Source organism: Vipera ursinii (genome assembly GCF_947247035.1).
Source record: "Vipera ursinii genome assembly, chromosome: W".
Lineage (NCBI taxonomy): Eukaryota > Metazoa > Chordata > Lepidosauria > Squamata > Viperidae > Vipera > Vipera ursinii.
The window spans coordinates 40,829,556-40,853,212 of record NC_139522.1 but is presented as its reverse complement, the minus strand read 5'-3'; the positions used below and the strand labels follow the sequence as shown (position 1 = coordinate 40,853,212).

The 23,657-nt window shown below is 46.7% G+C and overlaps 1 protein-coding gene across 1 annotated transcript in view; it reads left to right on the top strand.

Annotated features, from left to right (window-relative positions):
- The first annotated feature begins 371 nt into the window (after positions 1-371).
- The window catches only part of LOC310648250 (proline-rich protein 12-like), a 114,002-nt gene continuing 90,716 nt past the window's right edge, over positions 372-23,657 (top strand). The window contains exons 1-2 of the mRNA XM_083375993.1: positions 372-656; positions 20,491-20,603. Of these exons, the coding sequence (XP_083232119.1) occupies positions 571-656; positions 20,491-20,603 (199 nt within the window). The 5' untranslated portion in view covers positions 372-570. The remainder of the gene's footprint in view (positions 657-20,490; positions 20,604-23,657) is intronic.

Here is a 23,657-nt window from a genome sequence, read left to right as displayed (position 1 = left end):
CCATCCATCCATCCACCCACCCATCATCCATTCTTCGCTTCTTCTCCTCTTGCTCGCTTCTTTCCCTTCTCCTCCATGGTCCATTTCCTGCCTCTCTCTCTGCCACTGTATTTCTCTTTCTTCTTTTCCTTCCTTCCTCCCTCCCTTCCGCCGTCCCTCCGTTTGTCCACCATCACTCCGTAGCTGACTTGCCCCCCCCTTCTCTCCACAGCATGGGATTGTGGGAGGAAACGGAGTGGAGCGGAGCGAAGATAGACGCCCAACGAACATGGCTGCACCATGAGCCGCCTCCCAGAGGCTCGCCTCCACCGCCGTTGCCTCCGCCTCCTCCTCCTCCTCCTCCTCCTCCAGCCGCCCGAGCGCTAGCGCCAGGCCGCGGCTTCAGCCAAGGCCGAGGAGGGGAGCGCAGCGGCCGAGGGGGGGAAGAAGAGGAGGAGGAGGGACAGCTGTCCCCGATCTCCTCCCCGATCGCCCCCCCTCGACCGTAGCTGCGGGAGGAGGCGCAGGGCCCCCCCGACTGAGCCGAGGAACGGACTGACAGACCGCGGCTGGCCCCGGCGCCCCCTCCCCATGGACAGGAACTACCCCAGCGCCGGCTTCGGGGATCCGCTGGGCACCGGCCCGGGATGGAGCTACGAGCGGTCGGCCAAGGCCAGGTTAGGCCGCCGGGGGTGGTAGAGGGGAGGGAAAGGAAGCTTTTCCCCCTTTCCCGGCCAATGTCGGAGAGACCGGTCTTGGCGGGGATCAAGCACGGCACCACCTCCTAGTTCCTCCTCGGCTTCTTCACGGGCCTCCTTCTCTGGGCCTGGAAGTGGGGTTGGGGGGGGGGAGTGGAGGGCAGAACCCGAGAGGCCCCTCAGGGAAAGGAATGCCGGCGGGGATCTGCTTCTGGCTCCTTCGCCAACGGCGTGGCACTGGGGTGCAATCTTGGGACCGTCCATGCGCTGGAAGGGTCGTGTTTTCCAGAGGAGAGGGTGGGAGAGGAGGCGGCCCGCGCTGGAGCGTCTAGGCCCTATAGTGGCATGGGGGACCTGACTGAGGTGCGCAGCCCCTTGGGCGCTGGAAGACGGGAAGGTAGTAGGGACGGGGGGGGGGCAGAAATGTGTGTACAAAGGGCAAAGGAGGACGAAAAGGTGGCTAGTGTTCACTTCTCCTCATGCAGGGCAACCGTGTAAGCCCTGCAGGGGGAAAGTGCTTTAATTCCCTGCATGTGAAGGGTGAGAGAGAGTCACAGTGGGATGCCTTTGTGGTTTCTCTAGTGGGATGATTAGTGAGATGCTCTGTGGAGGACACCTCTCTTGCCCTCTTTATGGCATGAAGGACATTTCATTGCATTTCCTGTCACTATGTGAGACAAAGCAATTAGATTTGGCCTCCATGTTTTGGGGTAAGGAACATTATTCTGGGAGGGAAAACAATCAGCATTATTTTGGAAGATTTCACCCCACCCCACCCGTTTCTGTACTTGGAGGGAGAAGCAGAACTAATGTTCTCTATCTGTGTGTGTGTGTATGTGCATGGGAGTAGAAAATTGTAGCTCAGTTTTTTGGTAGACAGTCTCAGAATTGCTGAGTATAAGCTCAGCTTTTGCAGATAGTGATGGTTACAGGAGTCTTTTTGCTAAATGTAAAAAGGAAATAATTGATTTTGGGAACCCTGGGTATTCCCATTCCTTGTGTGTGTGTGTGTGTGTGTGTGTGTGTGTGTGTGTGTGAAATAAAATAGAGATAGGTAGTTGCAGGCCCTGTAACTCATCTGTTTTTCCTGTAAACTGGGACACTTGTTCACAGTTGTTTGTGTGGTTTATCCTGTGAGAACATCTTTTGCAGAGGAAAGCTGCAGAAGGTAAGAGTTTGTCTTACGAATCCTATAGGCTTAAGAAGGGGGGGGGAGGGCAGGTTGAGACTTTGTTGTAAAATTCTAAACATTTGTGGCTGGAGTATTACTTTCCACTTACAAGAAATGAAATACTTTTTAAGGGTTCCGCTAGATAGAAACCTGATCTCCCCATTCCTATAGAAATGTGAGAGGTCAAAAGCTCTTTTGACCAGACATTAATTTTTCATTTGTTGTTGTTTGCTAGACACAGTTGTTTCAGTTAAATAACTCCTTAGCTTAGTAGCTATTTACCCCACTTGAATAACTGTCTGGATCCATACACTCATCTGAATCTTTGCTTTGATATACTCTTCCCCCTTCCATCCTAGATGATCCAAGAATTTGGGATCTTATTAACTTTGGCTCACTTCCTGAATAAGCCAAGTCCTAAATCCTCAGCATCACATTTTAAAAATCCATGAGAATAAGATGTTCCTTAAGATCCAACACTAATCTGTTTCTGCAATGTCTATCACTTAATATATTGATATGTGTGGCTAATTTTCATCTTCACCTCAGTCTTGATAGGTGAGGAAATACAGTGACACCACCTTATATGAATCTATGTACTATGTTTGAGAGGAGTTTTCGTGAATATATCTTGTTCTCCTCCTCTAGGTCAGCCTGCTGTGGTGTTCAGCCTTCCCTTCAGGTGTGTTGGACCACAAATGGAGATTATAGTAGTAGCCATCCAATGAATCTGGAGGGTGCCAGGTCAGGGACAGCTATCCTAAACACAGTTGCATTCATGTAAAAACGAATTGATCCTTTCTCCCAAAGCTGCATGGATATTGTTTATGCTGTGTTATGTTTGGTAAGAAAGGAGTAACAAGTTTTGATTTAAATGTGGCACTAGCCACAGGGACATATGACTGTAATACCAGACATCTGCCATGCATCTTATTGTTATTTTAGCATCCATGTATGTAGCACTATGATGCCAACAATTTATCCTATGGGTGACAGAACTAGAGTACTAGTAGCATTGGTAGGCTAACACTGTGCACAGCTGGGTTTGCACATGCACATTTAAATGAGTTTGTGGTGCCAATGGAATGCATAGTGCAGCATTCATCACATGGACCCATTCAGATGTGTTGAGACCTGAACACTTAGAATTGCTAGCCAGCTCACCCAACAGATGAGTAGATTGGGAATTCTAGGTGTTGTGGTTCCTCTGTATCTGGAAGGTACCATGGTGAAGAAGACTGGCATATTGGCTTTTTGAAATAATTGGTATTTTAGGAAAGGGAAAGTTGGGACCCAGCGCTGATGGAAACAGTGTGAATCTAGTGGCTTAGATTATAGAGTTTTGAGGATCAGATTCCTCGGTTTTTCTTGGAACTGAAGCTGAGGTCAAAATATGTTGAGAAGTGGGGTCTTAGATTGCAGATGAGCTAGTACAAAGACCCTGGGCTTACAAGCAGAGTTCAGCCACACTGATCTTTGTATTTGACATGAATTTAAAATATACATCTATCTGAAATGAGAATTAGAGTAAGACCATCTACTGTAATTTTTTAAAAAGAAAAAAAGCTACTTCAGTATATCCTTCTCTACTCTGTCATAGGGTACCTTGGCCTAAAATGATAAACTGGCTTCTTCCGCTGTTGAAATAAATCTTTCTGTTATGCTTGTTTCTAACATACAAATGGAGTGGTGACCACTGAGGTTTTAAAAGATGTGGGCATTCAAACAACAAAGTCAGAGTAGGCTTTGGAAGTATGCAGTCAGTTTGCCTGCAGCATTGTGCATCCGCAAAGTTTAGCAGCAGTATCCAAATAACAGACAAGTTTGATATGTTTTGCAATTTTCCCCCAAATTCTGGAATTAGAATAAGAGACAAGAAAAGAAACAAAGGAAAGCAGAGATGGAGGAAGAAAGGTACTATGAAAACATTCCAGGAGTTTGACAAAATATCTGAACCCTATTCAAATAATCTCTGATGTCATGAGGACTAGGAACAAATGCACATTCACTTCTGAAAGAAATATGCCTTCTGTACTCTGCTGTCTATGGGCAACCATACTATTTTCCTTGATACAACTGTCTGCATAACTGAATGCATCACGTTATAACAGTTACTAATACAGTAAACCCTATGCCATACTATGAGGATACCATTTGGGGTGAGTTTGACGCTGTGACTCTGGATGATGTGGACAGGATCATGGGTAAACTGAGTGCTACCACTTGTTTACTTGACCCATGTCCCTCCTGGTTGATTTCGGCCACCTGGGAGGTGACGGGGCTGGCTCCAGGCAGTTGTCAACGCTTCTTTGATAGAGGGTGTCTTCCCTTCCGCCTTGAAAGAGGCGGTGGTAAGGCCCCTCCTCAAGTAGCCTGCCCTGTACCCGGCCTCATTGAATAACTACCGTCCTGTCTCCAACCTTCGCTTTGTAGCTTTGTAGCGAAGGTTGTTGAGAGTGTGGTGGCGCGTCAGTTCCCGCAATTCCTGGATGAAGCAGACTATCTGGACCCGTACCAGTACGGTTTCAGGCCCGGCTACAGCACGGAAACGACATTGGTCGCACTGGTGGATGACTTCTGGTGGGCCCGGGACAGGGGTTGTTCCTCTGTCCTGGTCCTACTTGACCTCTCAGTGGCTTTTGATACCATCGACCATGGTATCCTGCTGCGACAGCTCGAGGGGCTGGGAGTGGGAGGCACTGTTTTACAGTGGTTCTCCTACCTCTCGGGCCATTCGCAGTTTGTATTGGCAGGGGGACAGAGATCTACCCCGAGGCTCCTCACTTGTGGGGTGCCCCAGGGGTCGGTTCTCTCCCCCCTCCTGTTTAACATCTATATGAAGCCGCTGGGTGAGATCATCCACGACTTTGGGGTGAGGTATCACCAATATGCGGATGATACCCAGTTGTTATCTCCACCCTGAGCCAACCCAGTGATGCCCTTGACGTGATGTCCCGGTGCCTGGAGGCGATGCGGGTCTGGATGGGTAGGAACAGGCTCAGGCTCAACCCCTCTAAGACCGAGTGGCTGTGGATACCGGCATCTCGTGTTGTCCAACAAGTTCCATCTCTTTTAATGGGGGGAGGTATTGCCCCCCTCAGAAAGGGCTCGCAACTTGGAAGATCATCTAACGGCCGTGACCAGGGGGGCCTTCGCACAGGTTCGCCTAGTGCGCCAGTTGCGCCCCTTTTTGGACCGAGATGCCCTATGCATAGTTACTCATGCCCTCGTCACCTCTCGCCTGGACTACTGCAGTGCTCTTTATATGGGGCTGCCCTTGAAGAGCACCCGAAGGCTTCAGCTGGTGCAAAATGTGGCCGCGCGGGTGCTTATGGGAGTATCTCGGTACTCCCATGTTATACCACTCCTGCGCGAGCTGCATTGGCTTCCAGTTGCTCTCAGAGTGCTGGTAATAACCTTTAAAGCCCTACATGGCTTAGGCCCGGGGTACTTGCGAGACCACCTGCTGCCATTGTCTACCTCCCATCGCCCGGTTCGCTCCCACAGAATTGGCCTCCTCAGGGTGTCGTCTGCCAGGCAATGCTGGCTGGTGACCTCCAGGGGGACAGCCTTCTCTGTGGGCGCGCCGACCCTCTTGAACGAACTACCTCCGGAGCTGCAGACGGCCCCTGACCTTCGGTCCTTCCGCCGTGACCTGAAGACGTGGTTGTTTCAACAAGCGGATCTGGACTGACTATGTATTTTAATTAGATTTTACTGGATTTTAAATTGTCATGTTATTATTGTATTTACTAGTTTAATTCTTTTCAAACTTTTCATTCCATTTTTTTTTCTTTTTTAATTTTTATTGTTGTGAGCAGCCCTGAGTCCTTAGGGACAAGGGCGGCATATAAATTTAAGTAAGTAAATACATACATACATACATACATACATACATACTATACAGCATTCAAAGTCCTACCAATAAGCAGCTCACAGATGCAAGAAGCATATGGAATAAGGACTGCAAGTTATAGAAGGATGGGTGAGTGCAAAAAAAAATGCATGCAGCATCACAAAGTACAACTGCTATACAAAGAACCTACCTTCCACACAAGGCAGCCAACCAACCAACCAGATTTCCAGCCTTTCAACATGCAAATTTATAAGCTAGTAGTGCTTATTTCTTCAGTCACTTGGGCTGCCATGCAAACATGATAGTTCATAGTGGCTGCAGAACACAGAATCAGTTGATTGACTTGTCTACTTTACTATACTTTCTCTTCATTCTTTAAAACAATTCACAGTATGAAAAATATGCAAAATACATGTAAATTGTATTATTTAAACTACTTATAGATGTTTTTAGTCAATATTTGAGTAATCTCAGTGTTAAAAGGTACTAATTACAAAAATTTCAGCAACAGATCAGTACAATCTTAGATGGAATATATGTCTCAGTAGTATATAGTATCAGATCTAATTGTATTCTGTATGCATATGTGATATAGTATACTATGATTTATAAGAGAAGAAATACTTTGGAGGATCCAACATCTACGTGCAATATACACTACAAGCAAAGCATGCATGCTGACAGCAATAGCTCTACATCCTAAGGGTACCACAACTTTCCAGTAAATCTGGAAAGGAAAGCATGAGATTTGACGCTTAAAGGCCAAGGAAAAGATGGAAAAATCAGAACATGTGAATGAGAACCAATCTAGACTGAGGAGGCCATGTTAATTTAGAAAGAAAACAAGGGACTGTATATCATGGTCTTCTCAGCTTCAAAGAGAGGACATGTAAAACTAGCCTATCACATAGTCTTCTCACACCAACTCTTCTGTGACTTTTCAAATTAAACTTGCTAACAGCTGTTCCACTGTTAAATCTGTTAAAAGATTTACCTTTAGGTTCCTACACCAGAAAGTTCACAAACTGAAGAGGGGAGAAGCATTTTTCTTTTCTATAAGACTGTTGGTATTTAAATTATTAAATTTTAATGCATGTGGGTGAACACAAATACTGTGGACTACTGAGACTTACTTCCAAGTCTACTTCAAAAGCCATTTGTTGACCCAATCATAGAGCCAACTTACCTTTTACTCAGAAGTAAAGAAAAAAAGATCAGTCCTCAAGGCTCCCTGAAAGCTGCCCTTTGACTTAACTGCCAACCTTAGACTGATGAAGTCTTGCTGTATGGAAGATGAAGAACAGCAAAGACTTGTCAAAATATGTATTCTGCACATATTCTGATGTACCTTTTTACATAAAACCTGCAATACAGGCAATACAGAGTGCACTGATCCACACCTATACCTATATTTTGAAAGGGAAGAAAGGCATCAGTCAAATTCAAGATCACCCCACCCCTTTTGAAGGGAGCCAGCAAAGAGAACGATACACATAGAGCTACAAGTTAGACAATGAAAGCATATGTTTTAATAATCCACTAGCCCCCAAAGCCTCAAACATTTGACATGCCTTTCCTGAATTGCAAATGCAGTTGTTCAAAACTACAGATGTAACTGAAATGACTGTAATAAAGATGGATCACTGTTGGGCAGCCTTGTCCTAGAAGCAGGAAAAAAGAGGAGGAAAAAACATGAAAGGGAGGATGCTTTACTGAGACCAGCAAAGAAACCAAATGCTTGCAAACAGGGAGGACTGCTCCTCTGGGGAAGGACTGCAATTATTAATCTGCCCTTGAGTCAGCATAGAAAAAGCACTCAAGTACATTAATACTTTCCTAGTTTGGAATACTGTAATGCAGTTTTGGGAACATGGTGCTTAGATAACATTTATTATGATGGTGTTAAGTTTTATAGCCCTGTCCACCTCTAGTAAGCTGTGCCTGTCATTTTTCATCTCCAAGTTACACAGTTAAATGTCTGTTAATTCAGAATGTACTTGTAATTGTGTGTGGTGGGAGTAGAATCTGATCTCACGCATTACAGTTAAGTTAGAATGTAGTTTGTTTGGCTTTAACTTAGTATGGTTATTTGTGTTGTGTGATGGTGTGTTTTGTGGTTTGCAATCCATGATTTATTGCTTAAAATTACGTGTGAACCAGAATATGGTTTAAAAACTATAGCTTAGTGTTATGTGTGAATCTATTCTTTGTTTGTGTGTGGGATCCAAGGCTTAGGGCAAACATTTTCAATCTGATGTACTACAAATGTGTTAAATTACAGCTCCCATCATCCAGCTAGTGGAGACAATAGGTATAAATGATGCAAAAGATGGCAGGAGTTGCAGCCAAGGCACAACAGGAAGAGATTTGATTGCAGAAGTCTGGGTGTTGTGAAGCTAGGGGAAAAAATGGTTTTTTCCACTCTACAGATCAGGAACAACTGTGATTTATCTCATAAGAGATGATTTTGGAGGTAAATATAACAACAGTTGCACAACCATTTAACATATTAAAATTGCAATACAAAGAATTGGAAATAAAACCCTGTTTTTCCTTCTGTAGAACCCTGGATACAGGCTACACTACAGTATTTTGTAACAAAATGTCAGGTACCGAAACAAGCATCTGCACTGTTATCTCTTTGCTATCAAACGTTCAGATGTTATCTGCATTAACTTAGAAGGTTTTTCCTCTTGATAAATAATGGGAACAGGAACGTGTTTTTTTAAAAAAAATTCTGCAGGTAGTTGCATTCCTGAGACAGACATACTGCCCATGCTGTTAACATCAGATGTTCTTGCTTTGACAATGTATGGAGATACAGCCATTTTCCTTCTTATGTTTTACTCTTAGAATTAGAGTTAGAATTAGATGATACTGGGGGGGAGGAAGAATGTGAATGGGAGTTAGTTAGACATAACAATATTGTAACAGTGTGAGAACCAAGGTTTTTTGAAAAAAGATAAGAAATGGCGGGTTGGAGAAGTGGAGGGAAAGCTTGCATTTCAAACTAATTGGAGAATGTGATTTATGACTGTTAATTAGAGGAGGGAATTCTGCTTGATACTATGTGCTCAGGGGAGGGGAATTCAGATTTTGGCTTTGCCTATGTATGTGCTGATTCTATGCTACTCGAATAAAGATTCTTTAAGGTAAACAATGCCTCGAAGTTCTTTGAAGAGTTTCATCTGTAGGAACCATGACATTAAGCCAAAATCTCCAACTTTCCTAACTATCTAGGGGTCCCGAGCCCCAGTTGCTGTCCTTAGAATCGAGGGATAAGCTGACAAAGATTTGGGGAAGATTTCATCATGGAGAAAGAGAAAACGCCTGAAGCCAGTACCCCAGCAGCAGCTGCTACCCCAAGGGGGGAGCGACAACCAGCATGCCGGTGGAGAAGGAGCCTTTCAGGCCTCCCAGCTGCGGGCAAAACCCAAGCCGCTAGGACAGCTGATCTGGTCGTCGGAATGGACCCAGCCCAGCAGAGTCTCCAGATGCCTCGAGATGGCCTTGCCACCCTCAAGTGCTTCAAAGGCTGACAAGGTTGAGCTACCATGAAGGGATTTCCACATATCACGTTCCACAGACCGGTGGAGAGCTACCAGATTGTCTGTCGCTGAGGACTTGGGTGAGTGGAAATACCTGTCTGCAGCTTGTCAGTCAGTGGAGAAGTTGGTGGAAAAGTTCGAGGGGCTAAAAGTGAGAAGCGGAGAGCAACCTTCCCGTTCCCCATACGCCAGTGATCAGGATGATCGATGAGGCAGCCATCAACTCTTGCCGAGAGGAACCCCCAGCCCCTCCTTCGCAGATCAGGCAGCCTTCCTGCCCCTGAAGCCCCCTACCAGGGCCTCCAGCCCCACACAGAGATAGCTCCAGTCGCCGCCCCTCCAGAAGCCACGACCGCCACCAACGAGATGAGGGCCCGGGCAGTCGCCGGGACAGCCAATCCCCAGACCGGTGTGCATATCAATCACCCAGTCTGGGCCCCCTGCAGCAATGGGGAATATGGCAGCCCCCGCAGGTGGGAGGTCAGCAATCTCTGAGCTTGCAGCAGCTAATAGAGGCCTTGCAACAGCTTGGGGTGGTGCAGAAGCCAGGAGATCAGCAACTGGTGGGAGGACGACCACAGCAAGGGGGTTGGTCGCCGCCCCCGAATGTACAGCAACCGCTAACGGGCCCGCAAATGATGGAGATCCAGCAACAACCCCCTCCGAGGCCGCAGGGGGGGCCTACAGCAATTGAGGATGCCACAGGTCCCAGCAGACCAACAGCAGGGGGGATGGCAACAGCCCCCACCCAGGCAGCAACCATTTGGGGGGGCTACAGCAACTATGGATGCCACAGCTCCCTCCTCACCAGCAGCAGGGGGGATGGCAACTACCCCCACCAATTCAGCAACCATTGAGGGGCCTACAGCAAGTGAGGGTGCCACAACTCCCCGCTAACCAGCAGCAGGGAGGAAAGCAGCAGCCCTCACCCAGGCAGCAACCTTTGGGAGACCTACGGCAACTCGGGATGCCACAACTGCCAGTACTGCAGCAACAGCAGGGAGGGTGGCAACAGCCCCCGAACATGCAACTGCTAGAAATGTGGCAGCAGCCAGGGTGGGGCCAGCAGCAATGGGGTGGTGTTGGTGCAACAGCCACAGTGGGGGTCCAGCAGCCATTGGTTGCTCCACCTTTCAGAAGAACCTTCAATGGGGACCCAGAGAAGCTGATTTTTTTTTCTCAACCAAGTGCGCTCTCATTTGAACCGCTGTGCCTATATCTACCCAGACCCAGCCGCTATGGTTGATGTGATAGCGGCCAGTTTAGAGGGATAGGCATCCGAATAGCTGAATAATTTATATAACAAGCAAGTCCCTGAATGGAAGGACCCCCATCTCTTCCTGCTAGGACTGAGAGCAAGGTTTGAGGACCCATCCATTGCCCTCAAAGCAGAAGAACAAATCCATAAGATAAAGCAAGCCAGCAGGCCTGCTCTGGAGTACATACAAGAGTTTTGCAAGATAGCCGATCGGATAGAGAGGTGGCCTGAGCAGTCCCTAGTCCATCACTTCAAAGAAGGGTTATACGATCACCTCTCTCACACCTGCATCTATTGAGCAGTACCTGGTCAGCTGCAAGAATGGTACCAGACAGCGGTAAGACTAGATGTTCAGCTCGCCTGCTATAAGAAGCCTCCAACATCTGAAGCCGAGTTGAGGCCAGAGCAACCCAAATGGCAACCACCACCCCGAAAACCTCCAACTGCTGCGGCTGCTAAAAGACCCAGGCCACCTGCAGGCCCGCCAATCAAGTGCTTCCAATGCGGACAGCAGGGACATCGCGCAGCGAGTTGCCCAGTCCCCTACCCCCAACAGCACATTAGACCGGGACCAGCAGCAAGAAAGAAACCTGCCCAGTAGCCAACGAGAGAGAAATCCAACTTGCTCACACAAGAACCTGTTGCCCAAGTCTCATCCCCCACACAGGAGGATGCTGGGACTCAGGCTGGACCCGCCCCCACTCTACCCTCTTTTGACAGCGACGATGGAGAGAACGATCCGATGGTGAGTCGACACGTCCCGCCTTTCTCACTACCTGCCAAACTCATAATCCCTAAGTCGGGGGCATGGGTAGATTTAAAAGTGCTAGTTGATTCTGGATGCTCCCGATGCGTCATTAGCTTGCCATTTGCCATGAAACTGAGCATACGAGCAAAACTGCTCTCCAAACCTGTGAGGTTTGAGCAAGCCGATGGCTCCCTGATGGGAGGGACTTTAGTCACGCAATTAACTGAGCCCCTACACTTAGAAATAGGTGAGCACTGGGAGTTTATTCACTTCCTGGTGGCTCCAAAAATGACTCAGGCAGTGATCCTAGGATTAGCATGGTTGGACAAATGGAAGCCGTTTATCTGGTGGCAGAAAGGAATGAGAACTGTGAGGCTGCCTATAGGGCCCAAGTCCCCCATTGATTCAACGGATGTTACAGCAAACTAGCCCACGCAATGAGCGAGCGCACATGGCTGCCTCATCACCACCAGGCGAGCCACTCATCCCCAGCGAGTACCGGGACCTAGTGGAGGCATTAAGTAAGAAAGAATGTGATGCCCTGCTTCCTCACCAACCCAGTGATTGCTCCATCAAACTCTTGCTGGGAGCCAAACTCCCACGACCGAGAATGTACGTTATTTTCCCCCTCGAAATGGAGGAGATGCAGCAATACGTGGACAAAAACCTAGTGAGGGGATTCATTGAATGGGGCAAGTCTGCTGTGGGAGCCCCTGTGTTGTTTAAAGAAAAAACAAGTTGGGTCTCTGTCTCTGCGTTGATTATAAATCTCAGAATGCGGTGAGTGTGGAAAATAAATACCCCCTCCCCCTCGTGAAGGACTTACCCACCTGGCTAAGGGGAGTGTTCTTCACTAAATTAGACCTGAGAGGGGCATATTACCAGGTGAGAATAAAGGATGGAGATGAGTAGAAAACTGCCTTCAACTGCCCCATGGGAAGCTTTCAGTTCAAAATCTTGCCATTTGGGCTACAGGGGGCCCCAGCCGTATTCATGCAGTTGATTAATGAGGTCCCACATGATCATTTATACAAAGGGGTTCTGGTGTATCTTGATGACATCCTGATATACAGCATGAATATGACTGATCATATAAAGCTGGTGAGAGAAGTATTAAAGAAACTATTGAATGCCAAGCTTTATGTCAAACTGTCAAAATGTCAATTTCACCAGACCCAATTAGATTATCTTGGCTATAGAATTTCCAACAAGGGCATTGAAATGCACCCAGCCAAAGTGAAAGCTGTAATTGAATGGCAGCCCCCAAAGACTCCGAAACAGCTCCAGAGCTTCCTAGGTTTTACCAACAAAATAAATAAAACTTCTACCGTCTATTCATCCCCTCTCTTGCCAAGATTGCCCTACCCCTTACAGAACTATTCAAAACAGGCAAAGGAGGAGGGAAACCGTGACCGGGCCAACCACTAGCATGGATTATGGGCTGTCAAACCGCTTTTGAGAATTTAAAAAGACTATTTGCTGTTGAACCGGTCCTAAAGCACCCCTGCCCAGGGGAGCCCTTTGTAATTCAAGCTGATGCCAGCGACATGGCCATCGGAGTTGTATTACTGTAAAAGAACCAAAGGAGCCTTGCAACCATGCGCCTACAGCTCGAAAAAAATTACTGAAAGCAAAAGGAGGTGGGCAATCTGGGAAAAAGAGGCTTTCGCAATCAGGTCGGCTCTATTAAACTGGAGACACTAGAAGGGAGCAAGGTGCCTTTTGAAGTATGGGCAGATCACAAAAATCTAGAAGCACTGAAAACTCCTCGAAAATTATCCCCAAACAGATGCGTTGGGCACATTTTAACCATTTTAACTTCACTCTAAAGTACATACCAGGAGGAAAAAACATCCTAGCTGATGCTCTATCCAGACTGCCCCAGTACAAAAGCCAGCGCGAAGAGGTTAATGAGGCAATTATATCCACAAACTGCTGCTCAACTCACACCTCGTAGGGCCCCTAATCCTGATGACCCTGGGGCAAAGAAAATAAAATGAGAGCTCCTCACCGATCAGTGGTTCAAATACAATCAAAGACAATCAAACCTCCCTAATATGCAGGGATGGTTTGGCTTACAAGGGGGGAAATTGTATACTGCTCAAAAAAATAAAGGGAACACTTAAACACAATGTACTGTATTTAATAGTAGGATGTCTTATTTTCTGTTCCCTTTATTTTTTTGAGCAGTATACTTGCCAGAAGCCCTCCGTCTTAATGCTCTCAAACACAGCCATGATGTAAAATAGGCTGGACACTTCAGATATTTAAAAACTACATCTCATCCGCTGGCAATTTTGGTGGCCGGGGCTAAAAATGGATGTGGAAAACTATGTCAGGAGTTGTGCTGTATGTGCCACCATGAAAAGAATCCCAGGGAAAACCCCTTTGTTACCGCAGCCGATGGCAGACCCTTCCCAACCATGAGAAGAAATAGCTATGGACTTTATACAGGTGAAAGTCGAAAAATTAGAATATCGTGCAAAACTTCATTTATTTCAGTAATGCAACTTAAAAGGGGAAACTAATATATGAGATAGACTCATTACATGCAAAGCAAGATAGTTCAAGCCGTGATTTGTCATAATTGTGATGATTATGGCGTACAACTCATGAAAACCTCAAATCCACAATCTCAGAAAATTAGAATATTACATGAAATCAATAAAACAAGGAGTGTACATAGAACAATATCGGACCTCTGAAAAGTATAAGCATGCATATGTACTCAGTAGTTGGTTTGGGGCCCTTTTTCAGCAATTACTGCCTCAATGCGGTGTGGCATGGAAGCTGTCAGCCTGTGGCACTGCTGAGGTATTATGGAAGACCAGGATGCTTCAATAGCGGCCTTCAGCTCTTCTGCATTGTTCGGTCTCATGTCTCTCATCTTTCTCTTGGCAATGCTTTTGGCAGTGTGGGAAGGTGCCAAGTCCTGCTGGAAAATGAAGTCAGCATCCCCATAAAGCTCATCTGCGGAAGGAAGCATGAAGTGCTCCAAAATCTCCTGGTAGACGGCTGCGTTGACCCTGGACTTAATGAAGCACAGTGGACCAACACCAGCAGATGACATGGCTCCCCAAATCAACACAGACTGTGGAAACTTCACACTGGACTTCAAGCATCTTGCAGTGTGTGCCTCTCCATTCTTCCTCCAGACTCTGGGTCCTTGGTTTCCAAATGAGATGCAAAAGTTGCTCTCATCAGAAAAGAGGACTTTGGACCACTGAGCACCAGACCAGGTCTGTTTTTCTTTAGCCCAGGTAAGACGCTTCTGACGTTTGTTGTTCAGGAGCGGCTTGACAAGAGGAATACGACATTTGAAGCACATGTCCAGAATCCGTCTGTGTGTGGTGGCTCTTGATGCACTGACTCCAGCCTCAGTCCACTCCTTGTGAAAGTCTCCAACACTTTTGAATGGCCTTTTCCTGACAATCCTCTCCAGGCTGTGGTCATCCCTGCTGCTTGTGCACCTTTTTCTTCCACACTTTTCCCTTCCACATAACTTTCTATTAATGTGCTTTGATACAGCACTTTGGGAACATCCAACCTCTTTGGCAATTACCTTTTGAGGCTTTCCCTCCTTATGGAGGGTGTCAATGATGGTTTTCTGCACAACTGTCAGGTCAGCAGTCTTCCCCATGATTGTGATTGCTACTGAACCAGACAGGGAGACCATTTAAAGGCTCAGGAACCCTTTGCAGGTGTTATGGCTTAATTAGCTGATTAGAGTGGGACACTTTGAGCCTAGAATATTGCACCTTTTCACAATATTCTAATTTACTGAGGTTGTGGATTTGGGATTTTCATGAGCTATAAGCCATAATCATCACAATTATGACAAATCCCGGCTTGAACTATCTTGCTTTGCATGTAATGAGTCTATCTCATATATTAGTTTCCCCTTTTAAGTTGCATTACTGAAATAAATGAACTTTTGCACGATATTCTAATTTTTCGAGTTTCACCTGTAGTAGACAAACTGGGTATTTTAGGCTTAAACACTCCTTTGTGCAACTGGATTCTTGATTTTCTGACAGGCCCCAGCTGCATGGCGCCCCTAAAGTAATAATTTCGCACAGGGGGATGCAGTTCACAGCGAAATTTTGGAGGAGCTTTCTTAAATTAATTGGATGCATCAGTGCATCAAGCTCTATCATCTGCTTTTCACCCAGCTACCAATGGGGCTGCGGAATCCGCTAAAAAGATGGTGGAGCAATATCTGAGATGCTATGTTTCCTACCAACAAACCAACTGGACCGACCTCCTCCCTTTCGCAGAGGTGGCTTACAATAACTCTGTTCACAGCAGCACCGGCTTCATGCCTTTCAGAGTGGCCAGAGGAAAAGAGTTCAGCCCAATACCTGAATACCCTCAGGCGCCCTCCGCTTCTCAGACACTTGATCAATGGGTGAGGGGGTGGGAAGAAGTTTGGAGAGCCACGAAAACTGCTTTAAAAAAGACTTCTGAGACCTATAAAAAGCAGGCAGATAAAAAGAGGGCTCCCCAAAGAACATTCCAAGTTGGGGAAAAGGTTTATCTGTCAACTAAATATTTACTCCTCAAATTACTCAGCAAGAAATTAGTACCGAAATTCTTGGGGCCTTTCCCCATCGTAAAGATCATTAACCCAGCCACAGTAGAATTAAAACTCCCTAGGCTTTTAGGGAGAGTTCACCCTGTCTTCCATTGCAGCTTGTTGAAACCTTTTCGGGGTTCCAGTTTAAAGACGACCCCCTAAGAAGGCACCCAGACCCCTCATAGTGGCCGGTCAAAGTCACTATGAAGTAAAGCGTATTCTTGATTCTAGAATTTTTAAAGGGAAATTGCAGTACCTCGTACAATGGAAGGGATACTCACTGTGAAGCCACTTGGGTGAAATCTAGTGATGTGAAAGCTGACAGACTCATCAAAAGGTTTTATAGGAAACACCCTAACAAACAGTCCCTAACATGTGCTTTTGTTTACGTTACAGGATTTGTCCTTTTTGTAAGGGGGGGCCAGATGTCAACACTGCTAACATCGGATGTTCTTGCTTTGACAATGTATGGAGATGCAGTCATTTTCCTTCTTATGTTTTACTGTTAGAATTAGAGTTAGAATTAGATGATACTGGGGGGGGGAGGAGGAATGTGCATGGGAGCTAGTTAGACATAACAATACTGTAACCAGAACCAAGGTATTTTGAAAAAAGATGATAAGAAATGGGTTGGAGAAGTGGAGGTAAAGCCTGGATTTCAAACTAATTGGAGAGTGTGATTTATGACTATTAATTAGAGGAGGGAACTGTGCTTGATACTATGTGCTTAGGGGAGGGGAAGTCAGATTTTGGCTTTGCCTAAGTTCGTGCCAAGTCTGTTGTTAGCTTCGAAGTCGTGTCCGACCCATCGCGACCCTATGGACAACGTTCCTCCAGGCCTTCCTGTCCTCTACCATCTTCTGGAGTCCATTTAAGCTCACACCTACTGCTTCAGTGACTCCATCCAGCCACCTCATTCTCTGTCGTCCCTTTCTTCTCTTGCCCTCAACCTTTCCCAGCATTAGGCTCTTCTCCAGTGAGTCCTTCCTTCTCATTAGGTGGCCAAAGTATTTGAGTTTTAGCTTCAGGATCTGGCCTTCTAAAGAGCAGTCAGGGTTGATCTCCTCTAGGACTGACCGGTTTGATCGCCTTGCAGTCCAAGGGACTCCCAGGAGTCTTCTCCAGCACCACAGTTCAAAGGCTTCAATTCTTTGGCGCTCAGCCTTTCTTATGGTCCAGCTTTCACTGCCATACATTGCAACTGGGAAGACCATAGCCTTGACTATACGCACTTTTGTTGACAGGGTGATGTCTCTGCTTTTTAGTGTGCTGTCTAGATTTGCCATGGCTTTCCTTCCGAGGAACAAGCGTCTTTTAATTTCTTGACTACAGTCCCCATCTGCAGTGATCTTGGAGCCCAGGAAAATAAAATCTGTCACTACCTCCATTTCTTCCCCATCTATTTGCCAGGAATTGAGAGGGCCGGATGCCATGATCTTGGTTTTTTTAATGTTAAGTTTCAACCCAAGTTTTGCACTCTCCTTCTTCACCCGCAACAAGAGGCTCTTTAGTTCTTCTTCACTTTCTGCCATTAGAGTGGTATCATCTGCATATCTTAGGTTGTTGATATTTCTTCCGGCTATCTTAATTCCAACTTTTGATTCATCTAGCCCTGCCTTTCTCATGATGTGCTCTGCATATAAGTTAAATAAGCAGGGTGACAGTATACAGCCTTGCCGGACTCCTTTCCCAATTTTGAACCAATCAGTGGTTCCGTGTCCAGTTCTCACTGTTGCTTCTTGACCCGCATATAGGTTTCTCAAGAGACAAATAAGATGGTCTGGTACGCCCATCTCTTTAAATACTTGCCACAGTTTGTTATGATCCACACAATCAAAGGCTTTAGCATAGTCAATGAAGCAGAAGTAGATGTTTTTCTGGAACTCTCTAGCTTTCTCCATGATCCAGCGTATGTTAGCAATTTGATCTCTAGTTCCTCTGCCTCTTCGAAATCCTGCCTGTACTTCTGGTAGTTCTCGATCCACATACTGCTGGAGTCTAGCTTGTAGGATTTTAAGCATAACTTTACTAGCATGAGAAATGAGTGCAATGGTGCGATAGTTTGAACATTCTTTGGCACTGCCTTTCTTTGGAATTGGAATGTAAACTGATCTTTTCCAATCCTGTGGCCACTGTTGAGTTTTCCAAATTTGCTGGCAAATTGAGTGTAGCACTTTTACTGCATCGTCTTTTAAGATTTTGAATAGCTCAGCTAGAATACTGTCACCTCCACTAGCTTTGTCGTTGCTCAGCTTTTCTAAGGCCCACTTCACTTCACATTCTAGGATGTCTGGCTCGAGGTCAGTGACCACCTCATTGTGATTATCAGGGACGTTAAGCTCATTCTTGTATAGTTCTTCTGTGTAATTTTGCCACCTCTTCTTAATCTCTTCTGCCTCTGTTAGGTCCCTGCCATTTTGGTCCTTTATCATGCCCGTTTTTGCATCAAACGTTCCCTTCATCTCTCCAATTTTCTTGAAAAGATCTCTGGTCCTCCCTATTCTATTGTTTTCTTCTATTTCTTTGCATTGTTCATTTAAGAAGGCATTCTTATCTCTTCTAGCTATTCTCTGGAATTCTGCATTCAATTGGGCGTATCTTTCTTTTTCTCCCTTGCCTTTCGCTTCCCTCCTTTCCTCAGCTATTTGCAAAGCTTCCTCAGAAAAGCCATTTTGCTTTCTTGCATTTCTTTTTCTTTGGGATGGTTTTGGTTGCTACCTGCCAAGTCTATGCTACTCAAATAAAGATTCTTTAAGGTAAACAATGCTTCGAAGTTCTTTGAAGAGTTTCATCTGTCGGAACCATGACACTTACTTTTGGTGAGTGATCTGCAAGTCATGCCTGCCTCTATTCCTCTTTACAGAGAGGTGTGCCACCCCATGCTACTTCCCTTGTCCCAGGGCTCTTCCTGCATTTCTTGCATGGCACATGCATAATTGTGGCACACGCCACAACATACAGAGAATAAGTAATGGTGTCTGGTTGGTTTGATGCTGGAAGGATGGCAGTGGTAGCACTACATACGGTATAATGATATACACAGATAGTTCCCAAAAGGAGTCTAGAAGAAGAGCATAGCCTGTTGTGTAGGATCAAAACCTTCTACATGTTTAAGAGCTGGGGATTACGATGTCCTATTTTAAAGAAATATATTTAAAAAGAGAGACCCATACAAAATCACCTGATCTTGTTGTAAAGAAATTGCTGTCCAAATGGATAGCTGTAGGCTTGACTGCGTCAGTAATCCTCTATTCTAGCCTTCCCTGACTTGAGGGAATTATGGTTGGAAATTCTGGAAGTTGTATTCTCAGCCCATTAGAGGGCTCCAGGTTGGAGAAGGCTGATATACTCACATATGGGGGACAGAGCACTGAATTCAATGAAGCATATGTGAATAGACTTACCAGATTGTACCATGGATGTTAGGATACACATGTATGTATTTTCATAAGGGGAGAAGGTGGTACTAGGGTGCTGAGGACCAGGGCATAGAACATCTTAGAAACCATAGGGCCTGAAAAGCAGATATTTGTATCTTAATGTAAGAAAGAGAGTACAAGGCCTCCTGGGTGTATCTTTTTCTGACAGTGGGCTGCATAATTGATCTAGGAATTAAGTTTCTATCTTTTTGTTTTAATAACACAAAGGGGAAATATCTGGGAAGTTTACTTGGGAATATTTGACTGGTAGAGAGGATTGAGAAGGATGGCAGGTCATGTACAATAGTCAGAGCAGGTCTGAGCTGATTGAACTGCAGTTAAAGAAAGGAAGATTTCAGTGGTGCCTGTGGCTCAGGAAACAGATTAAGCTTGAGGACATGCTTCGATCAGCTGTGTTTTGCTGCTGGGCTAGGCAAGTGGGTCTTCCTGTGCAAGGGGAGTAGGTGGAGGAGTGATACAGGTCACATACTGAGGCTTTGGGAAACCAAGGCCTGGGAACCATATTTCCCATCATGCATCATTGGTGATTACACATTCCAGTCTACTTTCCTGCATATGTGGATTTATCTTGGGTAAAGCAGAGAAGTCTGTCCAAGGCAGGTTATTCCTCTGAGCATCAAAAACACGGAAAGAAAGTTGCTCTGTAAGTTTGTGTGCTTCTGATTTAATTCCCATAATACTCTTCAGCTTGCAGTCTGTCTCAGGCAAAGTCATGATTTTGTTCATCTTGAAAATGAATGGTATAGTTAAGCCTATCTTACACTTATGGAGTGATGCTTACAATTACCCAAGGTCTAGAGATGACATAGATGAACAGAAGATCTGAGCTTCAGAAGTAGACAAGTACTAGATCAGGGGTCTTCAAACTTGGCCCTTTTATGACTTGTGGACTTCAACTCCCAGAATTCCTCAGCCAGTGTGCCTGGCTGAGGAATTCTGGGAGTTGAAGTCCACAAGTCATAAAAGGGCCAAGTTTGAAGACCCCTGTTCTAGATACTCCTTTGCACTCAAAGTCATTGCTTCCCAAATGATTGCCTCTCCTTGTTCCCATGCTCTTGGTTCAGTTCACAGATCAGAATAGCAGGAAAACAAGCCTGCTCTTGATGATCTTTGAAGGAACTCTTCTGGTGTATTCAATTGGGATATTGAATGTGATTCATATTAAAAGATCTCAGCTCTCTTACCATGTTTGAAGCCTTGTTTCTCTCTCATTCAGCTTGGTGTATGGTGGATCCCGAAGCTCACATCCAGACACAGATATTTTACACCGCCAAGCATATGCCGCTCCCCATCCTCTGCAGGGCTATGCCACAAACCACCACCCAGCAGGTATGGTGTCTGTCTTGCCAGTCTCCTTGAAGTCTGGAAAGATGTTTTTAACCATGTCTTCTCTTCCCTCCCTCTTCTGCTCACTTTTTCCCCTTTTCAATTTACCATTTTTATTAGTTTATAATATAAAATATAAAAATACAAAAGCAAATAGTAGGAGGGAAAAGGGAGAGGGAAAAGGTGCAAGGAAAAGTGTAGAAAAGGGAGAAAAGAAAAAAAGGCATTGACTTCCGACTCCCTCTAGTGCAGTAGAATAAAGCAGTAACATCAAACCTCAACTTTTTACTTTTACATAATAGTATAAAGTAGACCATGGGTCGGCAACCCGCAGCTCCGGAGCTGCATGCGGCTCTTTAAGCTGTCTCCTGCGGCTCCCAGTCCTCCGCCATTCTGGAAAAAAAGTGGGAGTAAAAAAGTTCCATTGAGAGAATGGAGTGGCGGAGGTTTGGGGAGCTGCACATGCAGCTTTCGAAACCACCACCACCCCGTTTGGAGAGCTGCTGCCTTCGTCCATGTTTGACGAAGGTAGCAGCTCTCCAAACGGGCGGCGGCGGTTTGGAGAGCTGCGCGTGCAGCTCTCCAAACCTCCACCGCCCCGTTTGCAGAACTGCTGCCTTCGTCCATGTTTGACGAAGGCAGCAGCTCTCCAAACGGGGCGGTGGAGGTTTGGAGAGCGGTGGTTTGAAGAGCTGCGCGCGCAGCTCCACCGCCACCTCTGCAAGCCTTTGCCGAGAGAATGGGGCGGTGGAGCGCTCCGCTGAGAGAATGGGGCAGTGGAGGCTTGCCGCCCATTCTCTCTGAGACTTCTTTCGGGGGATCCAGCCTCTGCCGCCCCGTTCTCTCAGCTGCCTAGCTGAAAGAAGGGGGCGACAGAGGCTGGATCCCCCGAAAGAAGTCTCCGCTGAGACGAGAGAATGGGGCGGTGGAGTGTTCCGCCGAGAGAATGGGACGGTGGAGGCTTGCCGCCCATTCTCTCGGCAGAGACTTCTTTCGGGGGATCCAGCCTCTGTCGCCCCCTTCTCTCAGCTGGGCTCTGCCGAGATGAGAGAATGGGGTGGCAAGCCGCTGAGAGAATGGGGCGGTGGAGCGCTCCGCTGAGAGAATGGGGCGGTGGAGGCTTGCCACCCATTCTCCCGGCGGAGACTTCTTTCGGGGGATCTAGCCTCTGCCGCCCCCTTCTCTCAGCTGCCCAGGCAGCTGAGAGAAGGGGGTGGCAGAGGCTGGATCCCCCGAAAGAAATCTCCGCTGAAACGAGAGAATGGGGCAGTGGAGCACTCCGCCGAGAGAATGGGGCGGTGGAGGCTTGCCACCCATTCTCTCGGTAGAGACTTCTTTCGGGGGATCCAGCCTCTCCGCCGAGAGAACAGCAAGCCGCCCCATTCTCTCGGTGGAGCGCTCCACCGCCCCATTCTCTCGGCGGAGCGCTCCACCGCCCCATTCTCTCGGCGGAGCGCTCCACCGCTCCATTCTCTCGGTGGCTTGCCGCCCCGTTCTCTTGTCTCGGCAGAGACTTCTTTCGGGGCGGCAAGCCGCTCAGAGAATGGGGCGGTGGAGCACTCCACCGAGATAATGGGCCGGCTTGCTGTTCTCTCGGCGCAGCAGAGGCTGGATCCCCCGAAAGAAGTCTCTGCCAAGAGAATGGGCGGCAAGCCTCCACTGCCCCATTCTCTCGGCAGAGCGCTCCACCGCCCCATTCTCTCGTTTCTGCAGAGACTTCTTTCGGGGGATCCAGCCTCTGCCGCCCCCTTCTCTCAGCTGCCTGGGCAACTGGCACACCAGGCGAACCAGTGCGAAGGCCCCCCTGGTCACGGCCGTTAGATGATCTTCCAAATTAAGCCGTGAATCCAGGAGGACACCCAAGTTGCGAGCCCTTTCTGAGGGGGGCAATACCTCCCCCCCATCAAAAGAGATGGATCTTGTTGGACAATACGAGATGCTGGTATCCACAGCCACTCGGTGTTGGCGGGGTTAAGCCTGAGCCTGTTCCTACCCATCCAGACCCGCACCGCCTCCAGGCACCGGGACATCACGTCAAGGGCATCACTGGGTTGGCTCGGGGTGGATATGAACAACTGGGTATCATCCGCATATTGGTGATACCTCACCCGAAAGTCGTGGATAATCTCACCCAGCAGCTTCATATAGATGTTAAACGAGGGGGGGAGAGAACCAACCCCTGAGGCACCCCACAAGTGTCTGAAACTGGACTGGTACGGGTCCAGATAGTCCGCTTCATCCAGGAATTGCGGGAGCTGACGCACCACCACACACGACAACCTTCGCTACAAAGCGAAGGTTGGAGACAGGACGGTAGTTATTCAACGAGGCCGGGTCCAGAGCAGGCTTCTTTTTTTTTTTAATTGAAAAGTTTTACAGTACATTTTATCTTTAACAATCCCCCCCACCCCTACCTAACCCTCCCTATCCCTCCCCCCCATTCCCCCCTCCCCCCCGACTTCCCAGAGCTAAGTACAAGGTATAAAAACAAAGAACAATCGTAAACATCCATATGCTAACAACAATAAACTATTAATTCTATCGCCCTCTAGCTCATATAAAATGACTACAAGCAATATTAATATTACATATAAAAAGAAAAAGAAAAGAAAAAAGAAAAAAACTTATTCAAATGCTAAATGAAACTTTTTAGTCCCATATTTGTTCTGGATATAATCAATCCATTTTTTCCACTCCATAATATAACGTTCTTGCGAATGATCTTTCAAGTAAGCCGAAATCTTTGCCATTTCCGCCAGGTCAGAGACCTTTAGAGTCCATTCTTCTATAGTCGGCAGTTCCTCCTTTTTCCAATATTGACCTATTAGGAGTCTTGCTGCTGTAATTAAATTCAACATCAACTTAATGTCCACAGCAGTAGCATCTGTAATTATGCCCAACAAAAACAATTGCGGACAAAATAGAGCAGGCTTCTTGAGGAGGGGCCTCACCACCGCCTCTTTTAAGGCGGAGGGCAAAACACCCTCCATCAAAGAAGCGTTGACAACTGCCTGGAACCAGCCCCCTGTCACCTCCCAGGCGGCCGAAACCAACCAG